General features: G+C 38.6%; 2 protein-coding genes across 4 annotated transcripts in view; both read left to right on the forward strand.

Moving 5' to 3' along the window:
- The window catches only part of SMC5 (structural maintenance of chromosomes 5), a 150,433-nt gene that overhangs the window by 29,115 nt on the left and 95,448 nt on the right, over nucleotides 1-25,870 (forward strand). Inside the window, exons 13-14 of one of the 3 annotated variants that reach the window (XM_046622470.2) lie at nucleotides 2,280-2,374; nucleotides 10,156-10,431. In XM_046622470.2, the coding sequence (XP_046478426.1) occupies nucleotides 2,280-2,374; nucleotides 10,156-10,186 (126 nt within the window). In that variant the 3' untranslated portion in view covers nucleotides 10,187-10,431. Of the gene's footprint in view, nucleotides 1-2,279; nucleotides 2,375-10,155; nucleotides 10,432-25,870 lie in introns of those variants that run through there. The other 2 variants (XR_011176942.1, XM_046622471.2) reach the window with 2 other exon arrangements.
- Nucleotides 11,059-25,870, forward strand: part of Hr3 (Hormone receptor 3) — a 171,419-nt gene continuing 156,607 nt past the window's right edge. The window contains exon 1 of the mRNA XM_046622479.2: nucleotides 11,059-12,256. Coding sequence (XP_046478435.1) covers nucleotides 12,238-12,256 — 19 coding nt within the window. The 5' untranslated portion in view covers nucleotides 11,059-12,237. The remainder of the gene's footprint in view (nucleotides 12,257-25,870) is intronic.

A 25,870-nucleotide genomic window follows, 5' to 3' on the forward strand; every position in this document is an offset into this window, starting at 1 on the left:
ATAAAATTATTCATCCGTGAATAATTGTCCATGAAATAAATACATATCATCAAAGTGAGTTATACTACCCATGGGGGGGGGGGAGCGGAGCATAAAGTCTCAGCTGTTCTTTTAATTACGAGATGTTTAAGATTTGCGCTCGACGGTCTCTTTAAAACAGATTTGTGTCGTTTGTTGGAATTTGCACTGATGGCAGCTATTTCGAGAGCGTTAGAAACGGATTGTCAAAATTGCTAAAAATATTTAGTTTTAAAATAACTACTGGGGCCTTCCACTCCAATTCAGCAAACGGTAGACCATGACATTTTTTACCTGCACCGAGAATTTTTTCTACGTTAGTACGACTACTGAAAAACTTGTAGGAATTTTTTCAATTTTTTTGAATCACGTCCTTACCCTGTGGTTTTTTTGAACCCATATCAAAAACATCCAAATTGATTTTTATGAATCGAGATGGTCCCACTCTGAATCTTGCGTGAAAATGTTTCTTTTCGGAAATCAAAAGTTTCTTTTCTTATTTTATAAAAATTCTTATAATCTTTTCACGGGTCGTACTGACGTAGAAAAAATCCTTGGTGAAATTAAAAAATGTCATGGTCAACCGTTTACTCAAATGGCGTGGAAAGCTCCTGCCATTTTTGATACTTGCCAAGCGTTAGAAACCTGTTTTGGCATTTATTTTTTTTATCCCTTTACAAGAATCTTGCCCTGCTATCGCATTCGGCAAACCAAAACTTTCAAACGAATGATCAATGAGAATTTTTGGTAGCTTATTCGTACCGTAAATACCTAAATTTATCCTAGTAATTGTCTGTATTGAAATGGGAAAAATATAAAATTATCAATAGATTTTGTAGCGACAATTGGTAAAACCTCGTTGACTTTGTATAATAAGTATCGTGCGTTGCTACATGATTGTCGTGTATCATAATTAGCAGAATTTAAAAAATGACGGTCATCCAATAATTGACTTATCTACATTTTTATACGCGAGCCTTTTTCGTTCTCTAAGGAACCTGTTTTTTTCTCTTCCAAATCTTATGAAGATTATAATTCGTTCGATTTTGTCGAAAAATGTGAACTTGTCCCAATTTCATACTAATCAAGGAATTTTTTTTTTTTGAAACAATTGTAGCATCATCGGTAGATGTATAAGGGGGGTCTGGGTAATTTTGTTCACTTAGCCCTGATGTCAGCTCCCCGATTCCAACATCAGCCTCGATTCCTGCCTTACCCACAATTCGGTCATACGCTTATCTGATACTTGCTCTCCGATAAGAATACTCTTACCGATAGACAATTTATTAATTTATACATTTATTTATTAAATAATTCATTTATCGTTTTTTTCTTTCCAATAACAGACTCGCTAATAGGAGGTTGAATCCATCTGAAATCATGCAGGCCGGCGGAGGTCATTTTCCATAATTCCTCGTAACTGAAGTATAATTTCCGAAAAATAACTGCCAATCTGACAATATTGGAGTTTTTCTCAAAATTCTTGTTTTGGAATACGTAAAATCTCACACTCCGTCAGATCAGATATCAAAATCCAAAAAATTAACAAATTTGCAAAAATTATAGTGATTTGAAAATCAATAAACAGTCGTTTTCCTGAAAAAGCACAGTTTCGATTTTTCTGAAATTTTAGCATATTTTGATAGGGAGTATACACTATATATCCTATGAATGGCAATATCGATTTATTATTATTTTTTGAGATATCGACTTTCTTAGATGAGTAGTATTAGGAATAAGAAGGCTTCCTCCACTGAATACAATTCAATTATTCATTTCCCTGCAGATGAAAATTCCTGCGAAAAATATATAATATTAGTTTTTGAATTTCGTATCAGCTTTTTTCAATGGATTCGTTAATGCGGATCGCATGTGAAATTTACTTTTCATCCCAAACATTTTTGCGCAAATACGAGAGGCCTACGTTTAATTGCTGCAATTATTTTATGTTGTCATTTTTTCCGATTCTTCAAAATGAAACATTGGCTTTCATTCTCTTCTTTGTGTTTTGACAATCAAGTTAAAATGATTGTGGGTAAGGCAGGAATCGAGGCTGATGTCGGAGTCGGGGAACTGACGTCAGTGTCGAGTGAACAAAATTACCCAAAACCTTCCTTAAATATCTACTGTCATCTTTGTCAAAGGTGTGTCAAAACCTCCTCAAATTAGTAGTTTGCTGCCGATGAGCAGACTTGCAAATTGCTCGATCTTTCCAGCCTTGAAAAAATCCAAATTTCTCATGAAAATTTTTTCTATTTCAGCGACACAGCCATGCGGTTATCTCTCGCAACTCGGGTCTCTGTCATCATCCCATTTCTGGCCTGGCAACTGTTGTTCGAGCCGCAGAGCGATGCAGGTAACGCAAAATTTCTCTGCTACATATTTGTTGGCGCTAGGTAATCCTACCGACAGGTCGCGTCGTGCCGAACAAATCGACTCTCTAATGCCGACGCGACTTGGAATAGCAACAGATGGCTTTTCCGATGGCCGTACAGACTGCCTCGATGAATTTTCCTTGCAAATAAAAAAAAGTTCCCGCTCGGAAAAGCCGTGGGAAATTTTTTGAAACGCAAAGTGTGATCATGAATATTTGTCAAACTTTGGTTTCTTCGATTGAATTTTTTCTTAGAACTCGGTAGGATTTTCCAATAACTATTACCTATGCAATTTACGAATTAATTAAATTTTTTTAAACAGATGATTCGATTTTCGTATTCATATTTCGTATTCGAAAGTTTTCTTCCTTGTTAGAATTAATGTTCATGATTTTTCGGGTACCAAGAATCATGCTGAACAAAATCACGGGAAAGTTTTTTTAAAAATTGAGAAATTAATCAAATCATTGAGTTCAATTGGTCAATTTATACGAGCAGAATGTACGCCGAATGGAAGCGTCAACAATACCATATTCGTTCCTGAATAAATTTGAAAGTAGATTTAACTTCTTTTCGCATAAATATACCGCAAAGTTTTAACAGCGTAGTACGGTACAGTATATAAATTTATATACACGTACGTACAGTATACGATACGAATATAAGCGCACAAACACAACGATATTTGACGAAATTTTTATAATTACAATTCTCTCTGCGATGTATTCCGCATGTATGGGCTACGTGTACAAAATTCAATTTTTGTTTTTCACCCCCGTATCGAAAATAACAAGTTCTATAGAATATTCATTTCGACTAAATCGACGAAATGATTCAACTGAGGATTTCGCCGTTTTGTCATATATTGTTTACTACAATCATCGCAACTTGACACCTAGTTATCGGTAGAGTGCTACTACTCTATCGTTAGCTTAAAAATACGATAGTTTTATCAAATAATCAACGGACACCAATCTGTTAGTACAAATAATATAAAACATAGCGAATCGTTTTGCGATACGTCATCTGATGGTAAAAAATCAAACTAATACAACCAGATAATGGAACAGGTATACCAGTGATTACGTTCAATTAATTTATGCGACATGAGTAATTTGAAACCTCAAAGATTACGATTTTCCTCGATCGGAATTAAAAACTTGGGTTATGTTTTAATAAAATGGCGCCGAAAAGCCGGCTCTGACGTGATGAGGACATTTACGATACGTCATAGTCTTCGCACACATCACGCTGGCAGATCAACCGCACCGTGCAATAACGTGAATACGGTAAAAAATAAAAAGAAGAACCGAGCGAAGCCAATTTTCACTCGCGCAGCGTCGATTAGTTCGTACATCCGAATACGGTTACGCATAAACGTAACGCATTTAAGCGGCGAGTCTGCGACGCGTATGCAAATTATTAATCGAGCTTGCACGCGAGTATCGTCGTCACACAGGCATCGCTCTACACGCTCCATGGGCTTGCCGGCGTATCGACGTATGCGCAATATCGCATCTATCGACGTAGGTAACATAACGTAACGTAACGCAACGCGTATATGTGAGTAAGTGTGTTACGCCACGAAGCTTATTGCACGCAGCCAAGTTAAGGCATCGCTGTCGGTGATGGTAAAAGGTCCGCATGGAGGGGGATATACCGCTAGCTGGCAGTGTTACATCGACCCTCAACCACCGGTTCGTTTTACCGTTGTAGCCCGGCGTACGATGAGCTATAGTTCATTCAACTATATACTCGGCGTCGAAGCGTGGCCGAAGAGGTTCTTGACTCCTGAAGGACAGCCTTGCCGGCTCGACTCGTTACTCGCCGGTCCAGCTGATGATTATTTGATATGGTGCTCACGATGAACGATGATGCGCGACTCATGATTATTTCATATGGCCCACGCGCCCACGCGATCCGCTGGACGTTTGCAACGATCCCGTCTAATGTGCCCAAGCCGTACACGTAGAGTACGTAAAGTAGTCGATTCCAATCGCATTGCCGCGGGTGATCGCGTTTCCTCAAAATTTGATTCAGCGGAAAGAAATCACGTAGCGCGGTATACGGTATACGGTACAGGGTAAAAGGTGCTATGTCTCATTTTTATACCGCGATACGTTACACAAGACTCACGTGAACGCTACTTTGTTTGTGTGTGTGTGATGAGTAAGTGGGTAGTAGAATGGGTCTAGGTGTAAATGTTCGTACGCGCGAGATACAATTTTGCGAACCGTCGAGTGTGAGTAATTAACTCTTACGTGACACACCGGGGTCAAAATGACCCCGCGGAAATTTCACCGTAAATTCTATGTGAAAAGTATTTAAAACAGTCAACCACCTGGGTTGATACGTACGGATCAGTAAATCCCGAGATCTGGAAGAGTTGACAATACTGATACAAAAAACACATGAACGACACACGTATGAGTAACAGCTGGAATTTCGGTATGAGAGAATGAGAAAGTAAAAAATACGTGCGGTTTACAGAGGGCGTGAATGTGAGCTTTCGGGTGTTTTGAGTACGTGTAGAGAATAAAGAAGGCGGTAGAAATTTGGACATGACGAAGTGAAGACACGTTCGGAGGAATTTGAATCTGGACGTGTTATTCAGAAGGTACCGTTCGAAGTATCTTCAGTAATGAATGAAACAATATTCTTACGGTATAACAGGAATGAGTCTGTACAATTTCGAATAAAGAAGACCCGGGTAACAATAATTCGAGAAAGGATTTTCTAGTAAAAACGTTCGAAATGATTAAACTCGCGATCAGTGTTTTTGGACTTATTTTCCTCGCTCACAAGAAAAACATCGGGAAAATTTTATATCGCGGTATAGTTATAAAGCGCCTTTACAATTCTTGACAACCATTTGTTGCACCGTACGTGCACAAACCCATCTTGCAAAGTTTCTGGCAAACTTTATAGCTTTTTATGGCGAAAAAGATAAGCCCAAAACCATTTAAATCGGATGAAAAACACCACAGTTCAGTCATGTCGAACTTTCTGATTATAAAACTTATTTTCAAATTGTTAATATCCTAGGTTGAACTATGTTCTATTGTTCAACTTTGATTAGATGCAGTCAGATGTTGTTTTTCTCATTCTTACCATCGCTGACACAAATGCCATTTTGTCAAGCTTAAAATAATTTTTTTTTTTTTCTTTCCTAACGTTTCATTGACCTTTCATCCTTAAGAAAAGGACTTTTTGAAAAAAGAACGCCGCAATAATCTTATGGGAATTGGGTTTCAGTGAAATCGTCTGGATTTTTTGTGTTTTAGATCTTGGCATTCTAAAAAATAGCTTTGATTTTTCGATGGAAAATTGGACATTAGAGTTTATAAAAAAACGTCACTGCATTTCAAATAAATTGACGGAGTTTTTATTTGAAACAGTGTGACGTTTTTTATTTAGCATGTTGAAACTTTATTTGTGGCGTGATTAAATCTCACGAGTGGATCGTTGTTTAACTTACTTGTTGCTGACATATTTTTGCAAATTATAGATAAAACTAATCGAAACGCGTCGGTGATCCGTTCGGACAAACGGCTGCAGTATCCCGGAAGTGTGAATAAGACACTGATCGTTGTCAAAAATCCATTTCTAGTAGATTCGTACGATTTCACTTTGATACAAGAGCTTATTTCATTCAGAAAACTATTTTCAACAAATTTAACGAATCAATTTTTTTTTAATACCTTCGCATCGTTGAATATTTGATTTTACTATTTTTCACCCATGTCGATTATGATCAACAAATAGTGACAACATATTCTAGTTGACTGCTCGAAAAAAGAAAATTTGTTGCAGCAACTTTGCAGAAAATAATCTCCTGAATACAATGAGCTGTCGCAGTGTAAAGTGGAACGAATATATTAGATTTTTAACAATTTCGACGCGATTTGAAATAAAATAACGATACATTCAAACTTTTGTTTGTAACTTTAGTATTTTGTATTTTTACATTTTTTTAAAGATCTTCGCAGCCTACGAATATAATAATTTGATGAATACTTGATGTACGACTACCTCGTAACGATATTGTTAGTTAAAAAGTGTCGATTTTCGGCCAACCAATTTCCTTGAGTCATCGTCAACTGAAGGTGAAAGACCCAATGATCGTTTCCTCGATATACACTGGTATTATTATATTCCTATTGTTCAAAGTCATGGACACTCTGCGTGCGGAGCAGGGATACCAATCAGGAAGCAAATAGCTTATCGAGTTATCGCCGTTCGCGCCACGCGGCCTGCAGACTGCAGAGTTGTGTAAAAAGTCTGCATTTCCAATCACGGACGATCGCTGCAGGCGTTAAGGGCGTGCCACCATATTGCATTTTCGACACCCGAACCGTTACGCATATTACGCGAATACAAATACAGATGATCGAGTTGTCTGATACACGCCTTGCAATTACCAAGCCTGGGATGTTGCGTGCACTGTAGGGTGGTTGTTTTTTCAACATTTTCTTTTTCCTTCTTACGCGCCCTTAGAAGAATTAGTTTTTAGACTCAAACGAAGCCTCGTGAAACCGGAACTTGGTAGCAAAATTCTAAAAGGTGACTCGACCGGTTTGACTTTCTGAAACACTCTAACCAAAACATTTAAAAGAAAAAAAAAAAAAAAAAAAACACCCTATATTACTGGTTGCAAGAGGAAGTGGTGAGCCTTACCAGATTCAATGCCCGATTGCGCATGCGCGAGCACGAGCAAAGCGATTACAATTATAATTGAAAACCAGGAAATGTAATCGATTACTCTTTGTAGTTGATGAGGAGGTGATCAGATTGCCTTATGATTCTGAGGAAAATATTTTACTGGTATCGCAGAAGATTTTCACAGTGATGAATGAGGCACTGCAGTGAAAATGTGAGAAGGGCTTGAGTTGATTAGAATAAATTATTGTAAATTATTCAATGTTTGAACGGCAATCCGAGCTTGCATGATGACGAATGCCTTAAGGGGCACACCTAGTGTGACAGCCTAAAAAAAAGGCGATTTTTGGGAATTAAAAAAAAAACTACTCTATCAATTATTTAAAAATTTTAAGGGTATATTTATACATCCAATCAGAGAGCTTAACGGTCTCAGCCTCACGTGTCATTTTCGTGCACAAGGCATGACAATAAGTTTTATTACTTGAATGTTACAAAAGCTTATTTTACCCAATTAGCAAACATTTGCTCTGCCGTGAATTAGAATTGATTACATCTGGGTATATAAATATAAATTCAACGTATCTTGACAGGTTTTTAATATTGTTCCCATAATTTTATTGACTAATTACATTTCCATCTCTTTAATAATTTTGCAAGATCCGTTACGGGTGAGACATGAGACGCCGTCGACTGTATGTTAAAACTCATGTTAAATAAGAGAAGAGTTCGTAGTTTTGCAATCGAATAGTCACAGTCTTGACATGAGTGAAGAAATTACTGCAATCGGAATTCGAGGTTCATCCTCTTGAGAATTCGAAGAATGTTCGAAACGTTTTCGGACCAACCGCAACCTTCCAGCCGGATTCGCAATTTCGCTCAACGCAGCTCTACATCCGATTGTTCGGCAAAGTTTGCAAAACTCAAGCTCCGTAAGTTGGCCGTGGAATAGTCTCAGTAACGGTTTTTATTCGCGCAACACAGCGAATCGCAATTTCAATCTAACGATGTTAATTAGCAACGCAATCAACTAATTACTCACAATTATTTTCATATCTTACCCCGTCTAGTTTTATTTGCTGTACGAAACTGCTAATTATGTGCCTAGCAACGCGACGTGCGCGTTTTTAATATCTACTTCAATATCGTTATCATGTCCAGTAAGAATCAACTTCTTGTAGTATTTCGCTTCCGTATTTGCGCGTGTGGGTGCCTGTATGTATTTTTTTTTTCTCATTCGCTTTAATATTTTGGTTCATTCTCGCTCTAGCCCAACGAACCGTTTACCGGTTTCCTTCGTGTTCCAACCGGCAAAACGGTTATCCACACACAACCGATAAATTCGGATTGGATGACTGCGATATAAGCCAAATTCGAACAATACTAACAAGTTACATCAATTTAGGGCTATTTCATATAAATCAGGAACAATAGGTTCGTGAAATTTCCCAAACTCGCTTAAGTCGAAACTTAATCGATATATCGAGTGTGATGTATAATCACTTGCGCTAAACTAGTAATTGAGTTTGTTTGATTAAAATTTGAAGTATTTGAAGTAAGTCAAAGCGGTTGATGCTTTTTAATCAATTTTCAACTAAACAGAATTTTCTTTAAATTTGGATTCCTGATCCCTGATTTTCGATGTTATATCATAACCTGTACAGCCGTATACCAAACACTTTTAATACCCGACACCTGGAGACGCAGGTTTTTTTTTTAATCCTTTTTTTCAGCATACGCGTGTGTCGAGTCTTGATTCGGTATTCCGTAAGCCAGTACCTGTAATCAAAACTATTGCTCACAGACCGTTACCCGAAAGGCCTAAAATACTAGACATAAATTCAATGAGATCGATTATATGGTGCGTGAAAGGATTCGCGTATTTTCTGCGCGATTAGTGCGACGGCGGAACGACCAACATCGTCGAATCTTTTCAATAGCCAACCATATAACAGTTATAATGCGACTTGCTGGAGGAGCGGTATAATAATATTCATAGATCAATGTACGGATTACGTAGGTACATTCAACCCTGCAATCATGTATTAGGCAATACGTATACGGCAAACATTATATGCAAATTTTTTCCTCTGAATATATAGTGCGAAGGAATCGTTGTTGGGCAATTTTTTTTTTCCTTAGAGACTTATTCCAAATATTTCGCTGGAATATCAACTTGAATGGATGCGAGTTTTTTTTTTTTTTTTTTCATTCGGAGCAAAAAAGATCGCGAATCCATGAATCTGAATTTTATACTTTTACGACTCAACATATTCTTCACCCCTAAATTGCTTCTACATTATTAAAAAGTAACCGAAAAGTGATATTTGAAGATAATTCTTACTGAGCTAACCTTTATTAAAGTATAGGAATACTTTTTTATCGTTCCATATCAATGAGTAGTGGATGATAAAAGAGATTTCAGTCCCAAGAAATTCTCATGTATACTAAATTAGCACAAGAAATTCAGTGTTTTTGATCGAAACGTGTTAGTACAATGAGTACGGGAGTAATAAAAATAAGTGAAATATTGATTTCGCTAACAATTAGGTACTTTATGTTCGTCGAAAATTGTGATATTCCGGTTATTGTTAGGATCGCATCTAAATACCCAAGACTACATTTTCAAAACAAAATCATTACAGTAAATATTATAGAAATTCGTAAATCGATCAATCTATTGCCTTCTAATGTAAAATTGTGTCTTCGGAAAGAAAAAATATCATAATCGAAACAAGAATCACATAAATCAGAAGATAGGTACGTAAGAAATTCATTGGCTCCGATAAGAAAGAATTGACGAAAGTAATAATTCAACGATGAAATCTGACAAACCGTAACTTGGATCGCAAAAGTAGCTAATATCGAAGCCTGGTGCTTATTAGAATCTGCTTCGAATATACCAACATTTTGTAAGTCGACCGGCGCTAACATGTATTCAAAAATCACATGTAACCGTAAATGTCCGAGCCTCAGAAAATTTTGCAAACGAAATCTTAACCCGAGATGCTATACGAAGTGATTCAACCAAATCCTGGTATTCAGTGTTTTGAAAGTTACTATGATAACACAAAGAGTCTGATTTTCATTAATTTACACCCAGAATGATTAAACACATAAGAATCTTTCGATAACGGATCGTCGTTGAAGTACAACGTAACAGCGTTTATAAATTTACTCTCGATTCGTGAAGCCACTTCGTGCCTGAAACTCTCCGGCTGCAGGTGAATCCTGGATAACGGATATTCCGTATGATACATACGCGCGAGCACGTATGTGCATATAAACAAAGGACGGTGAATCGCGAGTGTATGTACAAGGTATGCCACACCATGTACACAGCGTTTCAAAATCCAAGTAACCATCAGGCGGCAGAAGCTGGTGCCCCGGGTAGGGGGAGGACAAGGGGGCGGGGGGGAGTTACAGGAGGAAGGAACACCGAGGAGGGGAGACGTCGGACACCTGTGGCTCTTGGATAGCCGCACTCTCAGAGTCACTCAGCGACCACCACCACCGCACCTCCGAACCACTCACTCAATTATTTTGTTATACCGAACCTTGGATATTAAAAACATACATACATACATAAATATACACGTTTTCGTATCACGCTCATAAAACAAAAAAATAAAAAAAAATTAAAAAAAAAAAAAAAACGACATTACAACATCACCCGGTCTCGAAAGATTCCCCTGCAACCGTCCTTGTTTCTCGTTTTTTTTTTTTTTTTTAATTTTTATTTTCCTATTTCTTCTTTACTCTTTAACCCCTTCGTCGTTATCGTTGTTATTATTATTAATACTATTATTGTTATCATTATTATTATTATTATTATTATTATTATTACCGTTGTTGTTATTGTTAATATTATTTTTGTTGTTGTCGTTATTATTATTATTATTATTATTATTATTATTATTACAATCGTCGTTGTTATTGTTATTATCTCGTTGTAACGTTTCTTTTTTTTCTTTCCTCCTCAAATTTTACTCCTTTTTATCCGACCAGAGAAAAAGGGGGGAAAATAAAAGGACAAGATATAAATATATTTGAAAAAAAAAAAAAAAAACAATAAAGAAAAGAATTTCAATCGGAAGGATTTTCACAAAAACACGCATGTGCGAAAGAAAATTTACACACGTACACGTACACACTGATATAGAAGAAGACGGTAAACGAGACGAGATTCGGGAATGTTAGATGTTACGGTGAGAAGAAGATATCATAGTCGTACCGCTCGTATACCTTCTTTGATTGGTTAAGAGGGAGTGGTGTACCCCACACTTCGACGACCTGCGGCGAACCGGCAACGAAATCGGCCACGCGGAAGACGCCGGTGATTCCGAGAACTGTACTCAACGGGTATCATCCGTACACGCTGATCCGCGGAATTGCAGTTGTTTCCTACCGACTCTCGGCGTGCTCTTCGTTAATCGGTCGTTTTGTGTTACGATCCGCAACCGTTGATACCGGTGCGTAAACTTATGTTCACCGTCTGATAAAGCGATCCGGCAACAACCTTAATAATAATATATTTAAAATCTGAACGTGTTGTCGCAGTAAATCTGACTGGCTGATGAAGCGCGGGACATCTTTGAGGGAACTTGTGAGACGAGAGAAGGATAAAAAGAATTAAATACAGTTTCAATTTGTTCGCGTGTTGAATTCAGTTGTATATTGAAACATTTATTCGGTGATACTGCGCGATGTTATTCAATTTATTTCAATGTATCGATGTTTGTTGAAAATTGTGACAAAGAATTTAATCCGAATTCATAGATTGCTATATCGTTGATCGATGACCGGTGAAGTAATAATTTTCAATTTAAATACTTGAACTAAACGAGAGAAGTGTATTGAAAACGAGATATCGGTGGTAACGTTAACAATAATTATTATTACTCTAACGACGGTAATAAGATTGATTAAACTCGAGGGGGAAAAAAAAAACAAAAGCACTCCATCAAAATGCGTCGGAAACATATTTTTGCTATTGTTAATATTATACGTAACTGACTCGAAACGGTGGAGTTCGTTACCAACGTGCTATATACTAATTACAGTATCGATTGGTGACGACAACTTATCAGTGAAGTGTGCATATTGTATATTTGTAAAAGGTTGCCAAGTGAGGGAAGGATACCCTTAAACATTTTCGGATAACAGGATATGCGATTCAGACAACATGCCTAGCACAATCAGAGGTCAGTGACTGCATAAATAATTTATCAATTCGTTTTTAGGAAAAGTAAACTAGACTCGTCGAGCGTACGATTTGTGAACATCGGGGTTCGGGTAACGGTTCTTAGTAATTTCCGTAAGATAAAAATATTGCAAAGAAAACAGTGAGTACGACGGTGATAATTTTGTTCGGGACAATTATTGCTCATCGTCGGTGTACCAAAGCGAAATTCTTTGTATAAAGCGGAAAGTGTCGGGCCGTTTGACCCGACAGGTGTCAACCGAATAGTCCGTACCTAAATGTACACTGCGGTGTTATGGAAACAGTTGTCATTCGTACAAAAGGCATTGTATGCGGTACTCCAAGTACCCGCAATGAAAATTGCTTTTTCCTCGCAAAATTCTGTGCCAACTATGACCACCCGTAATAAAATTCATTCCGAATTACCTTGTCCACCGTACTTACCCAAAGCACCTCGACACCTGCCGGGTTAATTATGGTGAATTTTAGGGTCAATGCCTTTGTCAGTTGAGGGGAAGCTTACAATAGAAAAGAGGGACTAATCTGCCAGAAATACAATCAAAGAGGACGGTAGCGAAATCGATGGAAAGCATCCGACTTCGTTTCTCGAACCACTTTGATTTGTAATTTAAAAATCACTCTAAATCGGACACAAAAGTAGGGAATTTGTGTGAAATTACAGCTATCCGGCTATCGAGTAAAAAATGTTGAAAAAAGTCGTTTCGAGTAAAGCGAGTCCATGTTTAACCGATCAGAGTAAATAATTCGAATTTCAAAGCTCAATGCAAAGATGAACCTGGTAACGCCAAGGTGTGCAATCTGCATCGTCAGCCATTCAAAGGTTGTCATAAAAGTCGAGGGGGCGAAACCGCGACCGCAACTTAACTCGCTTCCCTCGAACTTGGCGCAGTTTCCCAACAAACCGGGTAACTGTACAACATAATCGATTTCGCATCTCGAAGAAACCTCGTTCCGCGTCCATTTCACAATGGCAACGAGCGTGACAAAAATGTGAGGATTTTATCCAAGTTAAGAATTTAACACCGGTGGTAACAGTACCTACCTCTTCTTAGCCTTGCGGTCGCGGAGGCAAGTTAAGGTCACAAGCGGTCAGTAACACACTGGCATGGCATTGCCTGTAGTGCACGGTGTAGTAAGGAAACGGCGTGTAGTAGGCACTCGTGTAAAACCCCCCTCGTACCGCGTGCACGTGTGTCGTAGGTTCAACGCGGATTGCCTACACGCTGCACGTGTGTGGAGGCAGGCATTACCGCACATATGATCGGTGCACACGCGCAACGGCGTGTATACGCGTGTAATACCTGCGTATAAATACGCGTTACCGTTAGAAGAGGCGTTCCTCCTTCATCCTCGTGTGACGCTCCTTCGTCGTCGATTCTCAATCCCGAATTCTCGATCTACCGCATCGCGAGGAAATTCCGGTTTCACAATTAAGTATGCACGGTAGGTGTATGCGTATAATAATCGGGCTTCGGTCGACCGACGATTCGATCCATTTTCAACGGATAGTTCGCGTAAATCTCGAAGCAGCTGATCGTGGGATGTCAGTGGTAATTGTGCAACGTGCGATCCGAACGTAACACCGATTATGGATACGAATGATATTGGCATTGGTCGAGACGACGCGATCGTTGCGTTTACAACTTTAGGGATTCCTGAAATTCGTCGGTTTACCATGAATTTTAAATACTGCTTTCCGCGCCACACTTGAAACTTCTGGAAGACAATATCGTGGTCGTAATTTTTTCATCACTACAATAAAACGATGTAAAACTACTGATTGCACGATTTCAAAAATATAAATTTATAATGTTGATTGTTTTTTTTTTTTTCTAAATTTATTCAGCAAAAAATTTTCCCCCGCGGAATATCGGATATAATAACAACATTAGTATGTAAGAAGATGTTGTAAACACGTTGTGAGCGGCTAAATGTATTATTTGCGTGTATAAATAAATAACCGTATAACGCATATAACGGCACTGTCATGCTGGATTTTAAAATTCCTCTGTATAAAAGCTGTTACTGCGGCTTACGCACAGCGACGACGGAAACGTAAACGACATTTATTTTACCTGCTAAGAAATTGATTTTGCCGCAGGTCGATAGGCGCTACATCGGACAAATCTTTCTCTTTATTATTGCATCAATTTTACTCACCTTCTGCAAGCAAGGAAAATTCTCTAATATAAAAATAAGGAAACCTTTGCCTTGATTCGACTATTTTATGTGGTATTACTCGTTGGCTGTGGATGTGAATATTTTAATCGACAAAACTGAAATTGTTTCGATCAAATCATTTTTAGTGTATAAACGTTCGTTATAAGGTAAAAGGTCCGAATATTTTTCAATTCATCAATCAGACGGGTTCATGTATTTATCGGTACTTATTCGGTAGGTTTTGAAATTTATTTTCTTGTGTTCGCTGTGCGTGAAAAATCGGCTCATAAACGTGATTTATCATTCTTGAAAATTCAAGATTCATCAAGTCCGTCGATAAAAATTGAGGAAGTTTATTGCGACATAAAAACTGTGGTACCTTATACATAGCGGTAAAAAATAATTAATGAAAGATTGGCTGATCCGATACTACATGTACCTCCATTTATATTGATCGAATAATCGAACGTCTTTTTTGACTAAGATTCGTGAAAAATATGTATATGGGGACGTAAAATGTCGATTAGCATAACTCTCCAACTTTTTCACATGATATACGGAACTTAAATACACGTCAGATCTTCGCAAAGAATCTGTCAACCTGCACGCATGTACATGCAATAACGTTTATTACATCACATGTACGTATATAGATAGGCAGAGCGAATATCCAACGGGCGAATGGTCTGTCGACTGATACAATGTAATTTTCATGCGCTAAAATCCGAAGGCAATCGTTCGCGAGGATGACCAACCATCGCGAACGTAACCTCAAAAATTTTGACAGTCGTCGCTGGTAATTGTGTTCAACACCGACAACTGTAAAAATTTTAGAGGTTACATACATCGCGGCGAACTGTAATATGAATTTATGACGGTTGGTCACCCTGACAAATAACGGCTCTCGAATTATACCAAATGCGTATTACATTGTAGCAGATGACCGACCGTTTGGCCGTTAGATAATCACTCCGTAGATGTATATATATATGCGGATATATTTAGGCAAGTGCGCTAAATTATCGACGTAACCGCGCGTAAGCAGCAATGATTTAATACGCGCAAAATAATCGCCCGACCTGGCCCAACTTTTCTCCCAGACTCGAGAACAACTGTATTATAATAATAATATGATTAAAAAGTGATCGCGGGTCGACGAGCCGTGCAGGCCGTATAAATAATCCGTATTTACAGTTCCGCCGCATATATGTTATATCTATGTAAATTTAACTCAGGTCAGTAACGAATAAGAAGTAGAAGCTTTACATTCCCGGCAGGCAACTTCGCTCCGTTAATCTGCATTCGCCGATATTCTCAGCTCTGACGCAATATTTCGACTCCGTCGAAAATTGGTTCTTTTTCTTTTGCTCGACATACCTACGACCACAAATTTCTTCTCGTATTTGCGATTCGGCTGAGATATTAAAACTCGATTTGTATTATAGAACTCATAAATATTGTTGTAAAATCATCTTGAAAGAAGCTAATTTTTTGAATAACGTTGTGCAATATAGCGAAATTAAACGAATGAATTAACTTTGTCCGACAGATGCAACTCGGAATGTCTGTGAACGGGTTCGTAAGTGATTTTTATTGGGTTCTCTTATAACAGAGAAATACGGTAAAACACGACGCGGAAATTTCGCAGATAAGGAGAAAGTACAGTGCAAGGTTCGTAAAATTTTCAGAGCATATGAAGGCCAGGATGACTCGACAAGAAAAAAACTAGAAAAAATTTTCGCCACGCGTATTCTATAATTCTTCCCAAGTTGGCATCTCATCAGGAAAACCATAAATTTAATGGTTGGAAATGAAATTGTTAATCGAAAGAACTTGAATTATCGAAATCAATGAAAAAACTGAAATAATTAAGAATCATTCCGCATCACTGAAAATCACACAAAAGCATGGAAAAAATCGCGTAGCAAGTGTCGGATATCATAAAAATCGTTGCAAATTTTGCAGTAAACATCGAACGGTTTCACTTCGATAACATTCTATCGACTTCCATCACACCACGTGCCTTAGTTAAATTCCAACGACTTGTTGCAAAATCAGGTGTATAAATATTGGAAGTGACTAAACATCGCTCGAAATGAACCGCAACGGGTCAGGATCAGGATTTGATTTCCAAGCGAATGACCCCTTGGGGATTACGCCGACGACGCGAGCGTGTCAGGTGGCATAGACCTTGTTTGCGCGAAATCGATTGCAAAGGCGCGTATGAATGTTGTAACAATCGGCGGTCCTCGCACACCATCGCATGGTCCGAAGTTACGGGAGGTGCTCGGTAAGAAAGTCAACATGGTTCGGCTTGGCCCTGCCCGCCGTTGGATGGACGGACAAACCGAACGGGCGGCGGTTTCGGGAGTCGAACTCACAACACTGGCTACACGGGACCTGGTTCAACCACGAACGAACAAAGGCCAAGGGGTCAACGACCCCGAACATGCGTTAGACTTGGAGCCAAACCCACGGGCTAGGAAACCCGTAGGCATATATAACCAGTGTCGTTTCCTATCTTGCGGGCCCGGTCTAACAGCTGTTACGAAGACCAGGCTAGAAACAACTTTTCTTTGCATCCGGACTGCGATCGGCTTCGTGCATCGATGATTGTTAACAACGCAAGTTGCACTGTTTTTGCCTGCCGTCGGATTTAGTTGGCTCGACGTGATTCGTACGGCGATTCAACGCATCCTTTGGAATGTCCTTGTGCACTTGGATAAAAGTAGGAGAATGCTTTCCAATTTTGGGGAACGAGTTTAAATATCATTATTTTTTTCAAACTGATTTTAATTCGTCGACCGTTGGCTGTTGGTGATACTCGGGTGGAAACGAAAGTGACTATTTTTTGGTGAGACGATTTTGTCAGTAGGATTTATGACTCTCCAGAAAAGAATCTACTCCACCTAAGCGTATTCATAATTCGTAAATCATGTCCGTGTTCGTTTTGAGAAAAGAATTTTACAGACTGACTTCCTGTGTAATGACTTGATCGATTTGAATGAAATTTTAGAATTAGCGAATGACCGCTTGTTGGGTGAAGATGCCTCATGAAATACTTTAAAACACTACAGCAGTTGCGATTTCCGAACGGCTTTGCGTCGATCAAATCTTTAAAATATAACGCGTGCTAAATGCTCCTAAAATTATATCGATCCAGGTTTTTTCTGTCATTTTTAAAGGTGATACGAAGTTGTAAACATATCGAAGATGCGCGACTGTTCGAATCATCTCACGAACCGGACGTGCCCTTTACTTTTTTTCACGGTGCGTGTTTGTATCAAAATTTATTTCGGCACTGTTTTATTTCACACATAAAGTGGATTACGAATTCTCACGTAAAAATTTTTATAGCTCCTCGATGATCCTGATTCATGAGCGTGAAACCGTTTTGCGATAATTTTGCCAATTAAATCAGATACGTGTATACGACGAATCTATAATCGTACCATAGCTTTAACTTGATGTCGATAATTTTTACCGGCCACTTTACACTTCTGGTGCTTGGGAGAAAAATTCTGTAGCTATAATATGTGGTGGGTACGTATTTAATTTGCTGAATTTGCTAACGTTGCGTGATTTTGCCCGGATGGTTATTATACAGTACAAAGTACATAAAAATACATTTATGCGTTCATTAAAAAAGGCTGTACAACGAACATGTAACAGTATCTAAAATTCAATTAACTACCTCGAATAACTGCACTATTATCCATGCACAGCACACTTCGAAATATGCCTAATGATTATTAGATTCAACGGTTCGAAACCGCGATGCATTATTCAGTATAAGGAGAAATTCACTCTCTTCAATAATAATCGCTGGTCAAACAATTGATACTTTTTATTTTTATTTTCGCTCTAAATAATCAAAAACAAAAGAAAAAAAAACAGACATTAGATCTGAAAGACTTGTCAGTATTAGTGTCAAAGAACTAAAACTTGATGAGAAATGGAATTTTACTCATTTCGCAATGATCGTTTGGTAAATAAACGATGATAATTAATACCACATACACTTGTGGAATGTTAAAAGAAGAAGAAAAATATTCGAATTGTATTTGCGGACAGCTGAGTACAGAAATCTCTCACGTTAATTCACGAGCTTTTAACGCCGCGCGGTAAAAATCCTCGCCTGTATCATTCGTATAATAGTCTCCGTGATCGAATAAGCCTAAAACAACTCAACCTAACCTAGCCTAACCTAACTTCAAACGACATTTACAGATCGGCTTGCATGGCACTTGCCAAATCATAGGTATGATTTGCGGTTCGTTAACCCCGAAGGATCGTGGCGACGTCGATGTTATCGTCGAGTTAACGACTCGCGTGGAGGGCGTATATATACGTATTACGTATAGCCGTGTCTGGAACGCGGCGCGACGTCTACGTGAGATTTGTCAGACACATATGCGCAAGACTTGCTTCACTGATCATTGATCCCTCTTTTCGTCTTTGGATGACGCAACGAGAATCAGTTTTTGGAGATATGTACTCATGTTTACGATTTTTTTCTGCTCGTACCATTCCTCATTTTATCACTTTCCAGACTTCCCACTGAATGCGAAACCGTGCATTAAATATTCTTGCCGCGATACTCTTCGGTCTGAAACTACGCTCGGTAATCAACGAACACTGAAAACGAATTTACGGCCGAAATGAAACGCGAAGTGTGCATCGTTGTTGGACATCTTGATTCCCTCTCGCTCCGTCAAATATTTTCAGTTCAATTGTTTCCATGAGTTGACCGCCATTTGTGTATAAATTACAATATTCGTCCATCAATCATTTCTGCATCGTGGCTCAGGTCAAATATTGTACCGTTTCATTCTCGTTGAGGCGTATTTTCAATACCTAACCTATATTGCTGATTGCCGTACTGTGCATAATTACAGTGATTCGTTAGAAAAATTTTCTACAGCTCGTTTCGCTTATATTTAGAGGTTTAAATGGGAAAACAATTCTGAATAATACTTCACTGCTAATTTGAATAATGCTATATGACGTTCGTGCCTTGGCGTGGTCAATGTGCGGTACAAAGTAGTATTTTTTTTTAGCCTTTGCGAAGTACCCACGTCACGTAACAGAAATGAAGAAATATTTTGTTGCTGTCTAAAAAATTGCAGTTTGCACGTCAGATTTCGAGTCCTTTAATCAGGCGATACGCAGTCGAGACAACGATTTGTTTCAAAAGCTGTGATGATAGGATAAAAATAAGAGCGCCGTTTAAACGCGGCCGTTTAGCGCAAGGAGATTCGATCCATAGCCGCCGATCGATATCTGTAGATCGAACCAAAATCTGACAGACGATTAAAGCGAGACTCGTTTTCGAAGCGTTGAAAGAATTAAGACTGGAATAAAAATGAAACGAAAAAGAAGAAGAAAAAAAAAAAAAAACGAAACGAAAGTTGCGCATGTTCTGAAATTGTATTAGCAACGGTAAGACGGAACAGGTATATTATATATTACCGGCGTGGGCGTCGGTCGGCCTCGCGACGAGAGAGAAAAGAAATTTGGTCTCCTGTTGCTGCTGCAGGCGCGGGTTGAAAATTCCTTAATCACGATTCACCCGGTATAGCCGAGGTCAACGGCCTCCCCCAACGTAAAAGAAGGATCCAACTTGGCGTGACCAATGCCGCTGGCTCAAGTTACGTAATCGTCAACGACCTAAGGATCCGATAGGTCCTTACGCCGAAGTCCTACTCGCACGGACCTTCCGCATATCCACACTCTATAACCTAAAATTCTCGTTACGTTAACATACCCTTGTACATTTCGTCTTATACGAATTCGGTTATACGTTGCGTTATTAAACTCCGGGCATCGTGCGCACATGGACAGAGACGTCGCACGCAACATCGATTCACACGTATCGAGTATTCAAATAAGTAGGCACACGGCTACCGCGACCTGATGTTGTACCTACTCGAGGGCGAGCTGCCCGATCGGCGTGTAAGAACTAACGAGGAGAGTACCTATCAGGCCTCTGGATAATGAATTCTGCTCAGACTTCTTAAGAACGGTTCGTTTCCTTGGTCGGAAATATGTCGAGGAGGCTGGTCCACCCAAAATCAGATAGTTGTGCGGTTAGAATTTATTCAATTGGCGTAGTCGCAAGTTACATAAAGATCTATTTTATAAGGGTGATGGGCAAAAAGTACAATAGCTGTGGAATGGGTGGGTTGCGATATTGGATTTTTCACAACTGCAAAAGTCTCATTTGAAGAATTCAACGGTGTAGATGGTTGAAGTGCAATTATAGAAAAGTCCAAATGTGGAAAGGTTAAAGTGTTAAAAACCAAACTTTGGAATCGTTGAAACGAATGTAGAAATGTAGAAAAACATTTTCATCATTTGGAAATTTTCTCCATTGAACTTCAGCTTCTTTCAACATTCGATATCGTAACCTATCTATTATATGGCTATTATACTTTGTGACTCCAATCCTTTGGAAGTATAAAAGTAGAAAATACTGGAATTATAAACGACAGCCGAGATATCGACGCTTTATGTTGAATCACTTCAAAATGTTCAAAAATCTAAAGGTTTTCTTCAACTTTACTGTACAGTAGCTCACAATCAGTTTATTCAGAATAATATTTTCCACAAATTCGCTTGAACGATTTTTCCATCATGATGCCATAGTTAAATATTTAATTTTACAGCAATGCACCCATGCCGATTATACTCAACAAATGGCAATATTAAATCTATCGCTGAAAAAAAAAACATCTGTTTGGATGAATTTGTAGAAAGTAGTCGTCTGAACATCAGACGAATCCATAAATAGATGTTCCACCAATTTCTAAGCTATATTTAATCTTTTCTTTGAAATTCCCTTATTCTCTATTTCTATATATTCGATGAGACCTCCGTAGTTTACGAATACAATCATTACATAAATACTCAATCTAGGACTATCTCGCGATGAAATTAATGAAAAGCATCGATTTTTGGCCAACCAACTTCTTTAACGGCAACCAGCAGCAGCAGCAGCAGTTGGAGTCGAGGGCGACGACGATGGAGATGTGGCGTGAGATATTATACGGGGGGTGGAGGAAGGTGGAAGCGGCTACTGACCTCTGGCCGTGCGTATCGGAAGCCGAAATATTAGGGTCTCGAAACATTTTCCTCCTTTTTTTTTTCTACTTCTTCTTCTCGCCCGTTAACGAAGATCGATTCGCCCGTCGACCCCTCATTTTTCCATATTACTCCGCAACTTATACCGACCAACACGATCGTGTTTTACACGCCTCCTGACGCGTCGAATATTCCGCCGATATAAAGCCAGTCGGAAATTGTGCAGTCGTGTATTGCGTGGGTGGTGGGGAAACCGATTTTACTTTCTCAAACTGCGTTGACTGATTACCGATACACATGTATGCTGCAGTGCAATGAGCTAGGTTGAAAATTGAAAGTATCAGCAAGCGCGTCTGAATTCATAGGATGACGGATCCTTTGACTTGAACGTTTCTTTTTATTACACATATAAACTTTAAGAAGACGTGAAAATACGTTCGTGTTTGAAAATGTATTCTTCTCTACAAGCACCACAGCCCCGGATCGAATTATTTGCCCTGGTTTCGCATTTCCTCTCGAGTTCCAGTAACTGCATCAATTATTCAGCAGTAAAATTCTACCTCAAAGATTTCAACTGCAGGGTCGTTTATATTTGGCGAACAGTGATCAAAGTTTACTCGAAGCGAAGACGAACTTTTTTGTTTTTATTGCTCGCTTCGCCGCGGAAGTGTGAAAATTATATTCACAGATGCAAAATTAAATCGAATTGTGCACGTGATTTAGTTACTGTCTAATCAACTGTTCGTTCCTTCAAGCCGTGAATACATTTCCGTAAATACGGTAATATTTTCATCTACTTACGGATTCTGGATAGGTCAGGTTAGGTTAATAAATCTGCCGGTGAAGGAAAAGTATTACTGGAAATATATGCACGTTGAGTTATCATCACTATTGTTTCCTGCATTACACCTCTATCCGTACTTGTTTGAAGACAGATAACAACCATACACGACGCAGTATACAGTTACTGTTCAAATAAGTATTCGTTGCTTCAATACGTGAACAAATTTCGGTAAATATGGAAGTATTATCATCTTCTGTAGGATTAGGGGTAGGTATAAGGTTAGGTTAGGTTGGTAAGACTGCACCGTAGAGAATATTCATTGCGATGGCTAAGGAATTTCTACGGATAAATCCTTTCACTGCAGAGCCATCCTCGGTGTTACTTCCTTATTATACGTGTACCTATACGTAGAGCTATTCGAAAACGTATAACAACTATGTATGTTCAAGTCGGGACGTAAAACACGAGGATCGGTAGCTCCGTACTTTCCTTAATGACGATTTTCCGTCATAAACTATTGTATAATGAATATAATAAAATTATTGTGAGTCCTGATTTATCGTTCAGAGGTGAAATACGCCTTGTACGTCTCGACTTAACGAAGAGACCACCGGTCGTTATCGGCTCTCTAAACACTTCCAGAAACAGGAAATGTTGCCTTACGATTTATCACCTCTATTCAAATGAGCCTCACCTAGTTTCACCTCACCAATTCGAAAAAGTATGCGTGTAATAGATTATTAGCTATACACCTATATCCGTTGCCGCTGCGTCGATGCGTCCTGCTGAACTCCGTGCCGGGGATTCGAATTTTAGGAATTTGGGTCAAGGTCTACGAGGTCCAGGGTCCCCGCCTTCGAGTTGGTGAAGGTCTAACCGCTCCGATCATCTCCTAGTCTCTCGTCTCTCTACGCTTCTCGCTGCGCCTTCTCTGAAACCTCAACCTTCATTTTCTACGGTTATTACCCTCGAAGGTTTCTTCGTCTCTGCGTTATACCATAACTTTTCAACGTGTCGTCGGGGAAAGAGAAAAACATGGAAGAAAATAAAAATCCGAACGACGTAATCAAGCGAACATAATTATTGCGACCGTACATCTGCTGATTTACGAAACATCGCGAAAGTCGCTCAGAATTAATTTTTGTGGTTCACTAAGAGGGTCGCAATTTATAAACTGTCACAGAGTTGCTGAGAAGTTCTCTACACGAATTTCACCAAAATTGGTCGAATAATCTTTACCAGGGAGTTGAAAACACATGAAATTCGAAATGCCCCAAATGCCTAAAAACATGAAAAGCTGCTCTCATAAATAGGGCAGATTTTTATCAATTAAACAATTTTTTCTCACACGATAAGGCCGTGTTGGTTATTTGTCGATAAGGCCTGTTAATTATTCCACACCGAAGTTGCAATTTTAAAAGTATGATTCGTAGATCCATGCAATGGGTATAAGCCGGCGTAATTAATTACAATTACCTGGTTACTTATCGCATATTACGTGAATCGATTCATCTAATTATTATATACAGACACCATAAAATTGATCGACAAACGTACCGTGTGCACTGTCAGATTTGGATGATTCACTCACATCTAATCTACCTGTGCAAACGGACTATCCCTACGCTTAAGTACTTACACCTTTGTTTGCTAGAGGTCCTTGTCGCACTAACGACATGGTTTGAAATTCTTTGAAAAATACTTCAGACAACCGCGACGGCGAATGATTTTTTTCAGGATTCAAGTGTACAACGTACATTCCAAGTAAGTGTTACCGAGTACCCGAAACAATCGTATTTAACTTTCAAACTGTTTCCCTTATCTCTTCGTTAATATAAATTAACGTAATGTGTAATACGATGAAAGCATAACAGATTGCAAAAAGTTTTCTATGCCCTAAAATCTGTGACTTTTACTTGAAGTAATTGGCTGACTGCCTGTGTTTTTCCAATTTTTTTTTTTTTTTTTACAAATAATACAGAGATAGCTCCATCGATTTTGTTCAAAATTCAATCAGCTCTGACAAGTTAAATGACGCCAGACCAATGGACACAAACTTATGTAAATTGGTCCAAAAGTTGAGCGTCTCAATTTTTTAAACACCATTCCAGACTTCGTAAACCCAACTTCAAATTTCGAGGGAGTTAAATAAAAAAAAATAAAAAACAAATAAAATGTAAATTCCTTGCGGAACAAAAACGATAATTGTCATACTTTAATTTATACATGCCTGCTTTTCACTTGAAACGATGATGTCATTGAAAATTTAACAGCTTGCAGGGGAGGATCTTTGTTCATGCAAATTGCTGCTCGCATCTATTATTTCTCTATCGTTGTCATTATAAAGGCGGTGCATTACGTATGAGCGGATAGATACTCGGTGTATAATAGTTACCCTCGCGTAGAGGAATACAATGTACGGTTACAGCTGCCAAGTTACGTCTAGGCCCATTCTATACACATGACTATCGTGTATGTATATATACGAGATATATATATATATATATATATATATAGATATATCTACACATGCGTAAACTTCTATTCGTTGAGATGGACTAGAATACGTGAGACGGCAAGCTAACGCGAGACTTACCGATTGTTCTCTGCAGTTGCGACCTGGGTCAAAGTGAGTATGAGCTCTTTTAAATGACACGTATCTACACACACTGGAGTACAGCAACGTTGCTTGCTTTTTTCATCTCATACGATTCAGAACTAGGTTCGTGAATACGCCCTCACGGAAAACTTCGTTTGTGCCGGTGTCATGACTCGATGGATTCGATTGGTGCCTATTCGACTGGAAAATCATGTGTCGAAACATGCATCCGTCGTAACGATACGTCAAATTTTTTACTTCACTTTGATTTATAAAGTACAATACACAATATCGATTATATGATCCTCGTGCAAGCCTCAATTTCGTTATTACCGTTATTGTCGTTATTCGACTAGGATCCATTTTCCATAATGAGAAACGTTTCGTGACTACGTTTAAAAAAACCCTGCAACTTGAAATTGGGGTATAATAATAACCCGTCATCAATTACCTATATTTTAGTACACCAACTGTAATATTCAAATCAACTTACCGTAATAATAATGATCGCTATAATCGGCGCTGTTCAATTAAAACTGTATTTTGTGATGCAATTTTTTATAACCTCCGGTCTATTGGTATTTATAATATTTCTCTTGATAGGAAACGATATTCTCTAGATAGCTGTAACTTCATACTCCAAGTCATGCTGTAGAACGTAAGTCCGTTAGTTCGGGAATACGAGTCAATCAATGAAATGACGACATAATTTGACTTGACCGTAGAGCGTGAAATTTTTGTTGATTTATTAATATTTCTTTGACATAATTTGATCTCTCGTATAGCATGTTTAAGACGTGATAGGCATGTTGTATTCGAGTAATTACATACACCTGGATTGAATATTTCTCTATCTGTATCTATATATACTATAGGTGCATAAAATAGGCACGTATAAATATTTACCCATGGAATCGTTAAAATACCGTTCGAAATTGACCGGTTTCTTGAAAAGTGAACGTAGCTGA

Source organism: Neodiprion pinetum, chromosome 4, assembly GCF_021155775.2.
Source record: "Neodiprion pinetum isolate iyNeoPine1 chromosome 4, iyNeoPine1.2, whole genome shotgun sequence".
In the NCBI taxonomy this organism is placed as follows: domain Eukaryota; kingdom Metazoa; phylum Arthropoda; class Insecta; order Hymenoptera; family Diprionidae; genus Neodiprion; species Neodiprion pinetum.